The 18867-nt window shown below is 48.2% G+C and overlaps 1 protein-coding gene across 2 annotated transcripts in view; it reads left to right on the top strand.

Moving 5' to 3' along the window:
* The window catches only part of LOC115436122 (tropomodulin-4-like), a 68779-nt gene that overhangs the window by 38088 nt on the left and 11824 nt on the right, over positions 1-18867 (top strand). The window contains exons 5-7 of one of the 2 annotated variants that reach the window (XM_030158864.1): positions 15712-15804; positions 16105-16305; positions 16391-16545. In XM_030158864.1, coding sequence (XP_030014724.1) covers positions 15712-15804; positions 16105-16305; positions 16391-16545 — 449 coding nt within the window. The remainder of the gene's footprint in view (positions 1-15711; positions 15805-16104; positions 16306-16390; positions 16546-18867) is intronic. The other variant, XM_030158865.1, reaches the window with a different exon arrangement.

Raw genomic sequence — 18867 nt, 5'->3', positions numbered from 1 at the left:
TCCCCCACAGTAGTCTCTGATCCTCACTGGACTGCTTCCTGGTCTCTGATCCTGGTCTCAGATCCTGGTCTCAGATCCTCACTGGACTGCTTCCTGGTCTCTGATCCTGGTCTCTGATCCTGGTCTCAGATCCTCACTGGACCACTTCCTGGTCTCTGATCCTGGTCTCTGATCCTCACTGGACCACTTCCTTCACTGTGGTGGTTCTGTCATCAGGCAGTTGTGTTTTTTGCAGTAGTGGACCTGGACTAATGTCTGGGTAATGTAGAAAATGAATGTGATTAACTACGTTTTTGCGTTTGTGTGAAACTACTGCTGTTTAAAACTGAGATGAATGTTTTTATGGAACACTTTCTTTCTCAACATAATAGAAATGTTAGATGAGATCATCAATGGGGTTTAAAGGAAATCATCTTTTCTCAACTCGCTGTGATCCTTCGACCACACGCTGAAAACCTGGACTCACTTTGGAAACAGGCCAACCAGGCAGGGGGGCAGGGGGTCCTGTTAGTCCAGGGGGGGCAGCGGGTCCTGTTTGTCCAGGGGGGGCAGTGGGTCCTGTTAGTCCAGCTCCATCAGTCTGTCACAGACAGACCTTTAGCTGCTTTAACTCTGGACCGGGTCCAGGGTCCAGAGCAGATTCCAGCTCTGTTCGCCTCTGTCAGGTTTTTGTTTGGGCTTTCCGATGAAGGGATGAGTTCAACAATAGGCTGTCTGCTCTGCTCCACCAGTTCACCCAGTTCTCCCAGTTCACCCACAGCCTGTCTGCTCTGCTCCACCAGTTCACCCACAGCCTGTCTGCTCTGCTCCACCAGTTCACCCAGTTGTCCCAGTTCTCCCACAGACAGTGTTAGAAGCAGTGGTCCCAGACTTCATTTTGCCGTTTTCTTCAGGGTCTGAACTCTGTTTCTATTCTCAGCTCAGTCATTATCGTCCGTGCAGTCGATGCTGTGAAGCTACTGTGGGTTATTGGCAGATCCACACTGGATGACAGTGTGTGTGTCCGGTAACCCTCCCCCAGCAGGCAGCTGTCTCCGTCTAGCCTCCCCTCTCCTCACAAGGCCCTTCACATGGTTCCCTACACTGGGTCAGAAGGCTGGAGCGTGGGGGGGTGGGGGGGTTTGCTGTCACAGCAGTTGGCATGTGACACAGTTTGGAGCTGGACCATTACAACCAGAGCAGGTAGAACAGCAGTAGCACCGCCCCCTGTGGTGACCCAAAGAAACAACAACAGTGCAATAATGAGTCTGAACGTACGACAGCATCCACCTGAACGTACGACAGCATCCACCTGAACGTACGACAGCATCCACCTGAACGTACGACAGCATCCTCCTGAACGTACGACAGTATCCACCTGAACGTACGACAGTATCCATGTGAATGTACGACAGTATCCGTCTGAACGTACAACAGTATCCGTCTGAACGTACGACAGTATCCACCTGAACGTACGACAGCATCCGTCTGAACGTACGACAGTATCCACCTGAACGTACGACAGCATCCACCTGAACGTACGACAGTAACCGTCTGAACGTACGACAGTATCCACCTGAACGTACGACAGTATCCATGTGAATGTACGACAGTATCCGTCTGAACGTACAACAGTATCCGTCTGAACGTATGACAGTATCCACCTGAACGTACGACAGCATCCGTCTGAACGTACGACAGTATCCACCTGAACGTACGACAGCATCCACCTGAACGTACGACAGCATCCGTCTGAACGTACGACAGCATCCGCCTGAACGTACGACAGCATCCGCCTGAACGTACGACAGTATCCACCTGAACGTACGACAGCATCCTCCTGAACGTACGACAGTATCCACCTGAACGTACGACAGTATCCGTCTGAGCGTACGACAGTATCCCCCTGAACGTACGACAGTATCCACCTGAACGTACGACAGTATCCGTCTGAGCGTACGACAGTATCCCCCTGAACGTACGACAGCATCCACCTGAACGTACGACAGCATCCGTCTGAACGTACGACAGCATCCGCCTGAACGTACGACAGCATCCGCCTGAACGTACGACAGTATCCACCTGAACGTACGACAGCATCCTCCTGAACGTACGACAGTATCCACCTGAACGTACGACAGTATCCGTCTGAGCGTACGACAGTATCCGCCTGAACGTACGACAGTATCCACCTGAACGTACGACAGTATCCACCTGAACGTACGACAGCATCCACCTGAACGTACGACAGTATCCGTCTGAACGTACGACAGCATCCACCTGAACGTACAACAGCATCCACCTGAACGTACGACAGTATCCACCTGAACGTACGACATTATCAGTCTGAACGTACGACTGTATCCATGTGAATGTACGACAGTATCCACCTGAATGTACGACAGCATCCACCTGAACGTACGACAGTATCCGTCTGAACGTACGACAGTATCCACCTGAACGTACGGCAGTATCTGTCTGAACGTACGACAGCATCCACCTGAACGTACGACAGTAACCGTCTGAACGTACGACAGTATCCACCTGAACGTACGACAGTATCCATGTGAATGTACGACAGTATCCACCTGAACGTACGACAGTATCCATGTGAATGTACGACAGTATCCGTCTGAACGTACGACAGTATCCGTCTGAACGTACGACAGTATCCACCTGAACGTACGACAGTATCCGTCTGAACGTACGACAGTATCCACCTGAACGTACGACAGCATCCACCTGAACGTACGACAGTATCCGTCTGAACGTACGACAGTATCCCCCTGAACGTACGACAGTATCCCCCTGAACGTACGACAGTATCCCCCTGAACGTACGACAGTATCCACCTGAACGTACGACAGCATCCACCTGAACGTACGACATTATCAGTCTGAACGTACGACTGTATCCATGTGAATGTACGACAGCATCCGTCTGAACGTACGACAGCATCCACCTGAACGTACGACAGCATCCGTCTGAACGTACGACAGCATCCACCTGAACGTACGACAGTATCCACCTGAACGTACGACAGCATCCACCTGAACGTATGACAGCATCCACCTGAACGTACGACAGTATCCACCTGAACGTACAACATTATCAGTCTGAACGTACGACTGTATCCATGTGAATGTACGACAGCATCCGTCTGAACGTACGACAGCATCCACCTGAACGTACGACAGCATCCGTCTGAACGTACGACAGCATCCACCTGAACGTACGACAGCATCCACCTGAACGTACGACATTATCAGTCTGAACGTACGACAGTATCCACCTGAACGTACGACATTATCAGTCTGAACGTACGACAGCATCCACCTGAACGTACGACAGTATCCACCTGAACGTACGACATTATCAGTCTGAACGTACGACTGTATCCATGTGAATGTACGACAGCATCCGTCTGAACGTACGACAGCATCCACCTGAACGTACGACAGCATCCGTCTGAACGTACGACAGCATCCGTCTGAACGTACGACAGCATCCACCTGAACGTACGACAGCATCCATCTGAACGTATGACAGTATCCATGTGAACGTACGACAGCATCCGTCTGAACGTACGACAGTATCCATGTGAATGTACGACAGCATCCGTCTGAACGTACGACAGCATCCACCTGAACGTACGACAGCATCCACCTGAACGTACGACAGTATCCGTCTGAACGTACGACAGTATCCACCTGAACGTACGACAGCATCCACCTGAACGTACGACAGTATCCACCTGAACGTACGACATTATCAGTCTGAACGTACGACTGTATCCATGTGAATGTACGACAGCATCCGTCTGAACGTACGACAGCATCCACCTGAACGTACGACAGCATCCGTCTGAACGTACGACAGCATCCACCTGAACGTACGACAGTATCCACCTGAACGTACGACAGCATCCACCTGAACGTACGACAGCATCCACCTGAACGTACAACAGTATCCACCTGAACGTACGACATTATCAGTCTGAACGTACGACTGTATCCATGTGAATGTACGACAGCATCCGTCTGAACGTACGACAGCATCCACCTGAACGTATGACAGCATCCGTCTGAACGTACGACAGCATCCACCTGAACGTACGACAGTATCCGTCTGAACGTATGACAGTATCCACCTGAACGTACAACAGTATCCGTCTGAACGTACGACAGTATCCACCTGAATGTACGACAGCATCCACCTGAACGTACGACAGCATCCACCTGAACGTACGACAGCATCCACCTGAACGTACGACAGTATCCACCTAAATGTACGACAGTATCCACCTAAATGTACGACAGTATCCACCTGAATGTACGACAGTATCCGTCTGAACGTACGACAGCATCCACCTGAACGTACGACAGTATCCACCTGAACGTACGACAGTAACCCTCTGAACGTACGACAGTATCCACCTGAACGTACGACAGTATCCATGTGAATGTACGACAGTATCCGTCTGAACGTACAACAGTATCCGTCTGAACGTACGACAGTATCCACCTGAACGTACGACAGCATCCGTCTGAACGTACGACAGTATCCACCTGAACGTACGACAGCATCCACCTGAACGTACGACAGTATCCGTCTGAACGTACGACAGCATCCGCCTGAACGTACGACAGCATCCGCCTGAACGTACGACAGTATCCACCTGAACGTACGACAGCATCCTCCTGAACGTACGACAGTATCCGTCTGAACGTACGACAGTATCCTCCTGAACGTACGACAGCATCCGCCTGAACGTACGACAGCATCCGCCTGAACGTACGACAGTATCCCCCTGAACGTACGACAGTATCCCCCTGAACGTACGACAGTATCCACCTGAATGTACGACAGTATCCGTCTGAACGTATGACAGTATCCACCTGAACGTATGACAGTATCCAAGTGAACGTACGACAGCATCCGTCTGAACGTACGACAGTATCCATGTGAATGTACGACAGCATCCGTCTGAACGTACGACAGCATCCACCTGAACGTACGACAGCATCCACCTGAACGTACGACAGTATCCGTCTGAACGTACGACAGTATCCACCTGAACGTACGACAGCATCCACCTGAACGTACGACAGTATTCGTCTGAACGTACGACAGTATCCACCTGAACGTACGACAGCATCCACCTGAACGTACGACATTATCAGTCTGAACGTACGACTGTATCCATGTGAATGTACGACAGCATCCACCTGAACGTACGACAGCATCCACCTGAACGTATGACAGCATCCGTCTGAACGTACGACAGCATCCACCTGAACGTACGACAGTATCCGTCTGAACGTACGACAGTATCCACCTGAACGTATGACAGTATCCACCTGAATGTACGACAGTATCCACCTGAACGTACGACAGTATCCATGTGAATGTACGACAGTATCCGTCTGAACGTACAACAGTATCCGTCTGAACGTACGACAGTATCCACCTGAACGTACGACAGCATCCGTCTGAACGTACGACAGTATCCACCTGAACGTACGACAGCATCCACCTGAACGTACGACAGTATCCGTCTGAACGTACGACAGTATCCGTCTGAACGTACGACAGCATCCGCCTGAACGTACGACAGTATCCACCTGAACGTACGACAGCATCCTCCTGAACGTACGACAGTATCCGTCTGAACGTACGACAGTATCCTCCTGAACGTACGACAGCATCCGCCTGAACGTACGACAGCATCCGCCTGAACGTACGACAGTATCCCCCTGAACGTACGACAGTATCCCCCTGAACGTACGACAGTATCCACCTGAACGTACGACAGTATCCGTCTGAACGTATGACAGTATCCACCTGAACGTATGACAGTATCCATGTGAACGTACGACAGCATCCGTCTGAACGTACGACAGTATCCATGTGAATGTACGACAGCATCCGTCTGAACGTACGACAGCATCCACCTGAACGTACGACAGTATCCACCTGAACGTACGACAGCATCCACCTGAACGTACGACAGCATCCACCTGAACGTACGACAGTATCCACCTGAACGTACGACATTATCAGTCTGAACGTACGACTGTATCCATGTGAATGTACGACAGCATCCGTCTGAACATACGACAGCATCCACCTGAACGTACGACAGCATCCGTCTGAACGTACGACAGCATCCACCTGAACGTACGACAGTATCCACCTGAACGTACGACAGCATCCACCTGAACGTACGACATTATCAGTCTGAACGTACGACAGTATCCACCTGAACGTACGACATTATCAGTCTGAACGTACGACAGCATCCACCTGAACGTACGACAGTATCCACCTGAACGTACGACATTATCAGTCTGAACGTACGACTGTATCCATGTGAATGTACGACAGCATCCGTCTGAACGTACGACAGCATCCACCTTAACGTACGACAGCATCCGTCTGAACGTACGACAGCATCCACCTGAACGTACGACAGTATCCACCTGAACGTACGACAGCATCCACCTGAACGTACGACAGCATCCACCTGAACGTACGACAGTATCCACCTGAACGTACGACATTATCAGTCTGAACGTATGACAGTATCCATGTGAACGTACGACAGCATCCGTCTGAACGTACGACAGTATCCATGTGAATGTACGACAGCATCCGTCTGAACGTACGACAGCATCCACCTGAACGTACGACAGTATCCGTCTGAACGTACGACAGTATCCGTCTGAACGTACGACAGTATCTACCTGAACGTACGACAGCATCCACCTGAACGTACGACAGTATCCACCTGAACGTACGACATTATCAGTCTGAACGTACGACTGTATCCATGTGAATGTACGACAGCATCCGTCTGAACGTACGACAGCATCCACCTGAACGTACGACAGCATCCGTCTGAACGTACGACAGCATCCACCTGAACGTACGACAGTATCCACCTGAACGTACGACAGCATCCACCTGAACGTACAACAGCATCCACCTGAACGTACGACAGTATCCACCTGAACGTACGACATTATCAGTCTGAACGTACGACTGTATCCATGTGAATGTACGACAGCATCCGTCTGAACGTACGACAGCATCCACCTGAACGTACGACAGCATCCGTCTGAACGTACGACAGCATCCACCTGAACGTACGACAGTATCCACCTGAACGTACGACAGCATCCACCTGAACGTACGACATTATCAGTCTGAACGTACGACAGTATCCACCTGAACGTACGACATTATCAGTCTGAACGTACGACAGCATCCACCTGAACGTACGACAGTATCCACCTGAACGTACGACATTATCAGTCTGAACGTACGACTGTATCCGTGTGAATGTACGACAGCATCCGTCTGAACGTACGACAGCATCCGTCTGAACGTACGACAGCATCCGTCTGAACGTACGACAGCATCCACCTGAACGTACGACAGTATCCACCTGAACGTACGACAGCATCCACCTGAACGTACGACAGCATCCACCTGAACGTACGACAGTATCCACCTGAACGTACGACATTATCAGTCTGAACGTACGACTGTATCCATGTGAATGTACGACAGTATCCACCTGAACGTACGACAGCATCCACCTGAACGTACGACAGTATCCGTCTGAACGTATGACAGTATCCACCTGAACGTACAACAGTATCCGTCTGAACGTACGACAGTATCCACCTGAACGTATGACAGTATCCACCTGAATGTACGACAGCATCCACCTGAACGTACGACAGCATCCGTCTGAACGTACGACAGTATCCACCTGAACGTACAACAGTATCCATGTGAATGTACGACAGTATCCACCTGAATGTACGACAGTATTCGTCTGTTTATTTACTGGATTATCAGATGATCATATTTGTCCAGACTGGACCTGATGATGTGATGGATTCAAAAGGAAATACACTGAACAATAGTGAGAAGAAATAACAGTAGACATTATGTGAAAGAGATATCAACAGCCTCACACCAGCCAGACCAGGGACAGGACCACCCAGACCAGGGAAGGAACCAATGCAGCTCTTTGGTCCTTCTCCAGAGGTCCTTGTGGTTCCTGGACCACATGCAGCTCTTTAGTCCTTCTCCATGGGTGCTGGTGGTTCTTGGACCACATGCAGCTCTTTAGTCCTTCTCCATGGGTGCTGGTGGTTCTTGGACCACATGCAGCTCTTTGGTCCTTCTCCACAGGTCCTGGTGGTGTTGGAGTAAATTTCAGAGTCCACTTGCTTTAAGCAGCTTGAATTCACTACAGTCTAAGTGTTCATGAAATGATACGATCTCCTGTTGTAAGACACAGCAGTGAATGTCAACAAGTATTCTTTTTTTGTGTGCATTTTCATTCTTTTTAAGCCACTTTATTTTATTAACTTTAATGTGCATTATGCAAAGGTTACTGACCTGTAAAGGTTCCTGACCTTTGACCTAGACTGACACCAAGTCCATGTTAAACCACCAGAAGAGGAATGGGAACAACATGTCATCATGTTCCCTGTGTCTTTAGTCACAAAGTAAAACAGACTGGATCATCTACAGGGTGGGGAAGCAAAATGTACAATGAACATTTAGTTGTTTTTTCTCAGCAGGCACTACATCAGTTGTTTTGAACCCAAACATATATTGATGTCATAATCATACCTAACACTATTATCCATTCCTTTTCAGAAACTTTTGTCCATATGAGTAATCAGGAAACCAAACGTCAAAGAGTGTGTGATTTGCTGAATGCACTCGTCACACCAAAGGAGATTTCAAAAATAGTTGGAGTGTCCATAAAGACTGTTTATAATGGAAAGAAGAGAAAGTGACTATGAGCAAGACTATTACCAGAAAGTCTGGAAGATTGTGATGCTGATAGTACAGACCCAGAACCCAAATGCAGAACTAGGAGGTGGATGTAAAAGTTTACAGGGTTTATTATATTCAGGTAGTACAAAAATAAAGGCTGTGATTATGAACAGGATCTTGAGGACAGCAACCAAGGAAGTCCTCGAGGGATTCGTCCTCCGGGCAAGGGACACGAACCCACGGTTAGGCTCCGGGTTTTGAGTCGGCACGCTGACTAGGGAGAAGCAGAGGGAGGTCAGGGACGGAAACAGGTCATACATGGGAGAGCAAACAGACAGGCAACAGGACATAAGGGTAAAGCAAGCTCACGTACCAAAAAACCAAGCGTAGAAGTCAAAAACCAGGAAGGCAGATGGAGGCAGACAAAACCGACAGGGAGCAGGCAAAAAACAGGCAAAACAGGATGACAAAACGGGTCGAAACACAGGTAGGCAAATGAACAGACAGGATCAAAACGCTGGTAAGTAAACTGCGAGAGATTACGAACTGGCGTCTGACCAGGGGAAAGGACAGGGTATAAATACACAAAAGGGAGGGAAGACAATGAGACACAGGTGGAACACATCAGGGCGGAGTCAGGTAATCAGGGAAAAGGTGAACATGAACCAGGAAGGGAAGTAAAGACAACAGACACGACACATGAGGAAAACTTAACAAAACAGGAAGTGACAGACAAACATAAAAGACAGACAAAACCAGACTAACGTCCGGTAGCAGGCTTCACAATACCCCCCACCTCTAGGGACGGCACCAGACGGACCAGGGGCATCAGGATGGCATCGATGAAAGTCCCGGATCAGGTCTGGATCCAGGATGAAGGAGGACGGCACCCAGGATCGCTCTTCAGGTCCATACCCTTCCCAGTCCACAAGGTATTGAAAACCCCTCCCACGGCGACGAGCTGCCATCAGGCGGCGGACAGAGTAGACTGGGTCTCCGTCGATGAGGCGGGGCGGAGGCGGGGGTTGGGTGGGTGGAACCAGTCGGCTCTCCTTAGCCGGTTTCACTTGGCTCACATGGAAAGTGGGATGAATTCTCATAGACCTTGGTAGTTTTAAACGAACAGAAACAGGATTAATCACTTTAGAGATAGGGAAAGGACCAACGAACCTGGGCGCCAACTTGCGACTCTCCACTCTCAAAGGCAGGTGTTTGGAGGACAACCACACCCGCTGGTCAGGGTGGTAAATTGGGGCTGGAGTCTGATGACGATCAGCGGCCAACTTGAAATGTGCTGACGCTCGTAGCAGGGCCTGTCTGGCCCGGAACCACGTCCTCTTGCACCTCCGGATAAGCGCTAACGCCGAGGGAACACTAACCTCCCTCTCCACAGATGGAAACAAAGGTGGCTGATAGCCGTACACCACGTGAAACGGTGACAATCCAGAAGAAGCACAGGGAAGTGAATTGTGTGCATACTCCACCCACAATAGTTGACGGCACCAAGAGGCGGGGTTCTGCGAGGCCAACACCCGAAGCCCCACCTCCAACACTTGGTTTAATCGTTCCGTCTGTCCGTTCGTCTGTGGGTGGAAACCAGAGAGACTGACAGAGGCACCAATTAATGAACAAAACGCATGCCAAAATCTGGCAATAAACTGAGGACCTCTATCAGACACAATGTCCTGAGGAAAACCATGTAGACGGCACACATGACTCAGCAGCGCCTCCGCTGTTTCCTTAGCAGACGGCAACTTAGGCATAGGGATGAAATGAACCATCTTAGAAAATCTATCCACAACAGTCAATACAGTAGTGTTACCATCAGAGGGAGGAAGGCCCGTCACAAAATCCAAGGCTATGTCCGACCAGGGCCTCCTGGGGGTCGGCAGTGGACGTAACAGGCCGGATGGAGATCTGCTTGAAGACTTACAGGAGGCACAAACAGGACAGGCAGCCACATACTCAGTAACGTCCTTCTCCATTCCCCTCCACCAAAACCGCTGTTTAATAATAAACAGGGTCCTCTTAACCCCGGGGTGGCACGCCATCTTGATGGTGTTTGCCCAATGAATCACCTGGCAACGAAGGTTAGGGGGAACAAACAGCCGGTCTGGCGGAACACCATCCGGAACAGAGTAATTAACAAGTCCATCAGAAACAGTCTTTTCTATATCCCACTGAAAGGCCCCCACAAAACATGTGTCCGGTAAAATAGTCTCGGGGATAGTAACAGGGTCATCAGAGTGAAACACCCTCAACAGAGCATCCGGTTTATCATTCTTAGATCCAGGGCGATAAGACAGGGTGAAGTTAAAGCGAGTGAAAAACAAGGCCCACCTAGCCTGACGAGAGTTAAGACGTTTAGCTGACCTTAGATATTCGAGGTTTTTATGATCCGTCCAAATCAGGAACGGAACCTCCGTCCCCTCCAACCAGTGTCGCCACTCCTCCAGTGCCACCTTGATGGCTAAGAGCTCTCTATTGCCGATGTCGTAATTCCTCTCCGCCTGGGAGAGTCTCTAGGACAGAAAGGCGCACAGATGGAGCTTGTTGTCCTTTAGCGATCGCTGTGAGATGACCGCCCCCACTCCTAGATCGGAAGCATCGACCTCCACCACGAACTGCAGGGACGGGTCCGGCACGGCCAGGATGGGAGCCGAAGAAAAGGCTCCTTTAAGGCTGGAAAAAGCCTTGTCCGCCTCTGGACTCCATCTAAACACAGACTTGGGAGATGTGAGACTGTGCAGGGGGGCAGCCACTCTGCTGAACCCCCGGATAAACTTTCTGTAAAAATTTGCAAAACCCAAAAACCTCTGAACCTCTCTCCGGTTCGATGGCGTAGGCCATTCCTTGACCGCACTGACCTTTTCTGGGTCCATCTGGACCCTCCCCTCTGCAATGATGAAGCCCAGGAACGAAACTGATGGACGATGAAACTCACATTCCTCTGCTTTGACAAACAGCTGGTTCTCGAGAAGTCTCCGAAGGACCTGCCGAACGTGTTTAACATGTGACTCCTCGTCTGGAGAAAAAAATCAGAATATCGTCCAAATATACAAACACAAAAACATTTAACATGTCCCTGAGTACGTCATTGACCAGAGCTTGGAATACAGCTGGGGCATTGGTTAAGCCAAAAAGCATAACGAGGTATTCGTAGTGTCCGCTAGGGGTATTAAACGCCGTCTTCCACTCATCCCCCTCTCTAATCCTTACTAAATGGTATGCATTACGGAGGTCCAGCTTAGTGAACACCTTGGCCCCATGCAGCAGTTCAAAGGCAGAAGACATAAGGGGTAGAGGGTACCTGTTGCGCACAGTAATGTCATTTAAACCCCGGTCATCAATACATGGTCTCAGGGACTTATCTTTCTTATCGACGAAAAAGAATCCTGCCCCCGCAGGAGACGAGGAGGGTCTAATACGGCCGGCAGCCAGTGACTCGTCAATATATTTCCTCGTAGCTTCAGTTTCAGGACCTGACAGGGAATACAATCTCCCCTTAGGGGGGCAGGTGCCAGGACGCAGTTCAGTAGCACAGTCATATGGTCGATGTGGCGGAAGGGCCGTAGCCTTAGATTTACTGAATACCTCCTTAAGGTCATGGTAACAATGAGGGACCTTCTCCAAGGCAGGAAAATCCTCTTCACTCTCTTTAGGGAGGCTGACCGGAGCCACTGAGATCTGCGGAACTTCAGAAAATGTCACAGGAGAGTTAGTACAAACACGATGGGTCTCACATCCTTTTTCCCAAGACTGGACCTCCCCCGTGTTCCAGTCTATATGTGGCTCATGTAGTTGAAGCCAGGGGAAACCCAAAATAAGGGGTTGTGAATCAGACTTATACACATGGAAACTGAGATTCTCTGTGTGACCATCAGAAAACTGCACACTGACAGCTTGAGTACGGTGAGTCACATGACATAACGTGGTCATCCAGGGCCCGGGCCTCCAACAGACGCTGTATGGGAACCAGATCAAGGTTCAGCCTTTTAGCCAGGCTAATGTCCATTAAATTCGCGTCTGATCCGGAATTGATCAGAACGGGTAGCTGTAGAGACACTGAATCAGAACAGAGAGAAACCAGAGGAAACTGACGAGATGAGGATGATAGACATACTGTCCTACTCAACAACGACCCCTCACCTGATTTGCCCTCCGGTTTCAGAGGACAACTGGCAACTCTGTGGCCCCCTTGTCCACAGTATAAACAGAGACCCTCGGTTAGGCGACGTTGGCGTTCTTCTACGGAGATATGGGTACGTCCCAGCTGCATGGGTTCCTCCTTAAGGGTCTTACCAGTCTCTTTTACGAGGAAACGAACAGTCTCTCGTGTGCTCACAGAACCAGACGAAGTAGATGAGTGATTCTCAGATCCGTCTGCCTGTCAAACTGAATACTGATCAGCAACCCGAACAGCCTCAGCGATGACGTCATCCAGAGAATGGAGCGGTTGACGAAGCGCCATCTCTCGGCCCACCGAGCGACACAAACCGCTCAGGAAGGCAGTAATCAAGGCCTGATTGTTCCAGCCTGATTCTACCGCTAGGGACCAAAAATCACTTACATACTGCCTGATAGACCTTTCTCCCTGTCTTAGCCTCATTAGCTCATGGCCGGCTAGTTGGCCTCTAACAGGGTGATCATAAACCCTTTTAAGCTCAGCCACTAAGCAGGGAAAAGACTGAACTGCTGGTGAGCTCTGTTCAAAAAGTGCATTGAAGTAGCTCAGAGGTGGGCCTTGCAACAAACTAGCTACGTAGGCGATCTTGACAGAGTCTTTAGAAAAACGAACGGGTTGGGAGTCAAAAATGAGTTGGATCTGAGTGAAAAAATTACGACATGTATCAGGGTTACCTGAATATTTGGATGGGGGTGGAATGTTAGGTTCGTCCAAACCCCTCACAGGTGTAGCACGTTCGACCGACCGGGAGGAGACGGTGGCCTGGGTACGGGTGAGCTGGGAGACCTGAGTGGCTAACTGAGTCATCTTATCCACCAGGGCGTGTAGTGTCTTTTCATGTCCTCCCAACCTGTGCCCCTGGGACTGAATTGCTTCACAGACCTGATTAAGTTCTGCTGGGTTCATGTTTTGGCCAGTTCGTACTGTGATGCTGATAGTACAGACCCAGAACCCAAATGCAGAACTAGGAGGCGGATGTAAAAGTTTACAGGGTTTATTATATTCAGGTAGTACAAAAATAAAGGCTGTGATAATGAACAGGATCTTGAGGACAGCAACCAAGGAAGTCCTCGAGGGATTCGTCCTCCGGGCAAGGGACGCGAACCCACGGTTAGGCTCCGGGTTTTGAGTCGGCACGCCGACTAGGGAGAAGCAGAGGGAGGTCAGGGACAGAAACAGGTCATACATGGGAGAGCAAACAGACAGGCAACAGGACATAAGGGTAAAGCAAGCTCACGTACCAAAAAACCAGGCGTGGAAGTCAAAAACCAGGAAGGCAGATGGAGGCAGACAAAACCGACAGGGAGCAGGCAAAAAACAGGCAAAACAGGATGACAAAACGGGTCGAAACACAGGTAGGCAAACGAACAGACAGGATCAAAACGCTGGTAAGTAAACTGCGAGAGATTACGAACTGGCGTCTGACCAGGGGAAAGGACAGGGTATAAATACACAAAAGGGAGGGAAGACAATGAGACACAGGTGGCACACATCAGGGCGGAGTCAGGTAATCAGGGAAAAGGTGAACATGAACCAGGAAGGGAAGTAAAGACAACAGACAAGACACATGAGGAAAACTTAACAAAATAAAACAGGAAGTGACAGACAAACATAAAAGACAGACAAAACCAGACTAACGTCCGGTAGCAGGCTTCACAAAGATACTATTAAAGAAGAATGGGAGAAGTTGTCACCCCAATATTTGAGGAACACTTGCACAAGTTTCAGGAAGCGTGCGAAGGCAGTTATTGAGAAAGAAGGAGGACACATAGAATAAAAACATTTTCTATTATGGACATTTTCTTGTGGCAAATAAATTCTCATGACTTTCAATAAACTAATTGGTCATACACTGTCTTTCAATCCCTGCCTCAAAATATTGTACATTTTGCTTCCCCACCCTGTACATCCCTCAATATATGGGAAATAAACTGTAGTTTGATGATCTTTAGTTCCTGGGTATCAACTGGAACGAGCACCAGGGAAAACATACAGCACACACCCACTGTAAATGACTGATATGCTTTTTATGATTTCATGGAATAATTATATTACAGGTGTTGGTGATTAACCTGTACAATGACAAATGTTCCTAGATTTGATTGGTCTGAAATGTCCTTCAGTCACAAATACCTTCCTCTGCAACAGTTTCAAATTCGAAACAAGCCAAGGTACTAAACAGAAGAAGTTTGAATGACGTCCACAGTAAGTCCAACCGAGTTCAGACAGTTGAAGGATCTTCCTGCTGTGGTGTTAGGGTAACCTTAATCCTTCCAGTCTGGAAATAAAATTCCATGTTTTTGTTGTCCAACACCAAGAGATGAGACAAATTAAAAAGAGAAAGTGAGACAGAGAGACACCAACACCTTCAAAAATGCTCTTTGAGGGCGTGGTTAAGTATTTACAGAAGTTAAACGGATCCTGACCAGCTCGGACAGTTGGACCGTAGATGCCAGAACTATCATTTAATGGTAAAAGGCTGATAACAGAGGTTTTCACACTTTCACATCCTCAAATTAAATACAAATATGAGCTGTGACTATAACCTTAGGAGGCCAGGAACCTGAATGATTTCAGTCAGTGGCTGAGTTTCTTGTTTTGTTTTGTTTTGTTTATCATACACGGGTGCACAGTAGTAACATAAACGGTCAAACATGAGCCCAGTCTGGACATACAGGCCTCTGTTCACTAAAGTGCAGTGTGCATTTGGATTCCTGTTGACTGTCTCTGTGAACCTACAGCTATCCTGGGAATGTACACCCTGATGAGCAACAAGCAGTACTACGACGCCCTGGGCACCACCGGCACCATCGCTAACACAGAAGGCATCAACAGTAGGTTCAACACAACTTCAGCCTCCTTCTGACACTTTGAGGATTTTTTATTTATCCTTTCGACAGTTTTAGGATTTTTTATTTATCCTTCTGACAGTTTTAGGATTTTTTATTTATCCTTTCGACAGTTTTAGGATTTTTTATTTATCCTTCTGACAGTTTTAGGATTTTTTATTTATCCTTTCGACAGTTTTAGGATTGTTTTTTTATCCTTCTGACAGTTTTAGGATTGTTTTTTTTTTTACAGTATGTTGATCCTGTTGTTAATCCACCATGGCCTCTATTGTCATGTTCTTTCAGGTGTTGTGAAACCAGATCCATTTAAGATCTTCCCTGATGAGCTACCGAACCCCACCAATGTGGAAGAAACCCTGGACAGAATCCACAACAATGACAGCAGCCTGACTGAAGTCAACCTCAACAACATCAAGGTCCACAAAAACATGAGAACATACACAAGGACTCTGTCCAACAACACAAAGCCAGCGCTCGGAATTCTAAGTATTCAATTGAAAAGTAGAATTTACGTCAACATTTTAAATTCTTCTACTTTAAATTGTTGAAACCACATATAAATATCTTTCAGATTTGCTCCTCTTTCTCTGCACACATAAACATGTTTCTGTGCTGCAGGACATTCCCATCCCAACGCTGAAAGAGATCTTTGAGGGGATGAAAGGAAACTCTCATGTAGAGTCTCTGAGTATCGCAGCCACCCGCAGCAACGACCCTGTGGCCTATGTGAGTACGACCTTAACCCAACACCTATGACCCTAACCCGAACCCTAACCCAACAACTACGACCCTAATCCAACACCTACGACCCTAACCCTAACCCAACACCTACGACCCTAACCCAACACCTACGACCCTAACCCGAACCCTAACCCAACACCTACGACCCTAACCCGAACCCTAACCCAACACCTACGACCCTAACCCGAACCCTAACCCAACACCTACGACCCTAACCCAACACCTACGACCCTAACCCAACACCTACGACCCTAACCCAACACCTACGACCCTAACCCAACACCTACGACCCTAACCCTAACCCAACACCTACGACCCTAACCCAACACCTACGACCGTAACCCAACACCTACGACCCTAACCCGAACCCTAACCCAACACCTACGACCCTAACCCTAACCCTAACCCAACACCTACGACCCTAACCCTCATACAGATGAAGTACGTCTGTCTGTCAGTGTCAGTAAACATACTTTCAGTGTTTGAAGGACTGCTTCAATACAAAAACAAATCTTCTTTGCATCTTAACAATGTAAACAGATGCCTTAGTGATGTCACCAGTGGTTTGTGCAGTTCTGTCTGGACTGGAGTTGGAAACAGTGACACTCACCAAACTGATTCCAATTTACACTGATCATCTGGAACAGCCTAACCTTAACCTTTTACCTAACCCTAACCTTTTACCTAACCCTAACCCTAACCCTAACCCTTTGGCAACATGTCAACTTCACATCATGTATAAACACAGTAATCATTCGCCCCATACACACCACACCCACATTATGTCAGTCCACTACAGTTTACTGTGGTTTGGGCCTTTGGTCACATGACCCCAGCGTTGGTCCTTAGGTCACATGACCCCAGCGTTGGTCCTTTGGTCACATGACATCGGCGTTGGTCCTTTGGTCACATGACACCGGCATTGGTACTTTGGTCACATGACATCGGCGTTGGTCCTTTGGTCACATGACACCGGCGTTGGTCCTTTAGTCACATGACATCGGCGTTGGTCCTTTGGTCACATGACATCGGCGTTGGTCCTTTGGTCACATGACACCGGCGTTGTCGGTGCCTGAAACAGTATTTTTGTAGAAGGGGTCCCTGGTGTTGGCTCCGCCCCCCTGGTGTTGGCGTATGGATAGGACCAACACCACTGTATGGAAACCATGACGACCATAGGACCATGTGACCAGAAGAAGAAAACCCCAACATAACCTCCTGCACATGCTCAGTGCATTCTTCTGAGTGTTTCCTGTGGCTCCATCTGTGTTTGTGTACAGCGCCACATACAGGTGTGGCGTACGTATTACACCGTTTGAACCCTGTTTTCCCGTTTCCACCTGGACACAGATAATTTTTGAAACAATGCGTATATGGATGCAAAACTATTAGAATCCGCAAAAGAAAAATGCGAGGGGTGTTGTGGTGTGGACGTATCCAATGTTCAGTGGATTACTGAGCCGACGATCTGACAGACTGTGGATTAGCTAATGTACTGTAGTTAAGTTACGCCAACAGGTGAGATATTCTGATTTCAGATCATCAGTTCTATCATTTTTCCATCCATACATCCAGATTGAATTTCTTTTAGTGCCAGTCTACAGTTACCATTCAAGAAACTGCAGGTTTTGAAACTTCACCTTTCAACTCCGCCTACATTTAGTCATAATGACGTGGAACTCAAAATTTAGTAATATAGACTTCCACAAATCTGGTACTATGTTCATCTGAAACAATAACAGTTCATAATTCCCAGAGACTCTCACAAATGGACTTTGATGTAACAAATTATATTTATTTTAAAAGAATTTAAAGAACTGTTAAAGACGGAACCAGCGCTGTATGATCAGAACCTGAAGGATTTCCCCCAAAGACAAAGGCACCACTCTAAAAAATAAATAAATAAATAAAATTGACACTGAGCACTGTGGTGCATATTTGAGCTGTTGGACAAATATTTGATGGTCAGATTAGACAGAACTAGAGATGTTTGGGCAGCATGAGCAGTGCCTGCATGGCTTGGAACTCCTCATTTTGGGGTTGTTCTGCTGCAGAGGGACTGGTCTAGTTCAGAAAACTGAAGAACAAAACTGAAATGAAAATTAAGCAGTAAACTAAAGCCTGGACACAAACAGACCCTGATCCTGGACAAAGCTCCAAAACCGCTCAAGGCGAACAAAGTCAATAAGTAGTTATGACCGTCACAAAGCCCTAACCTTAATACAACTGGGCGCTGTCGACTGAACTGAAAATGGAATTTGTACACAGAGGTTCTGCAAACCTGCTTCAGTTTCAACAGTTCTGTCC

Source organism: Sphaeramia orbicularis, chromosome 16 (genome assembly GCF_902148855.1).
Source record: "Sphaeramia orbicularis chromosome 16, fSphaOr1.1, whole genome shotgun sequence".
Lineage (NCBI taxonomy): Eukaryota > Metazoa > Chordata > Actinopteri > Kurtiformes > Apogonidae > Sphaeramia > Sphaeramia orbicularis.
This window is presented reverse-complemented; position numbering and strand designations above follow the sequence as displayed.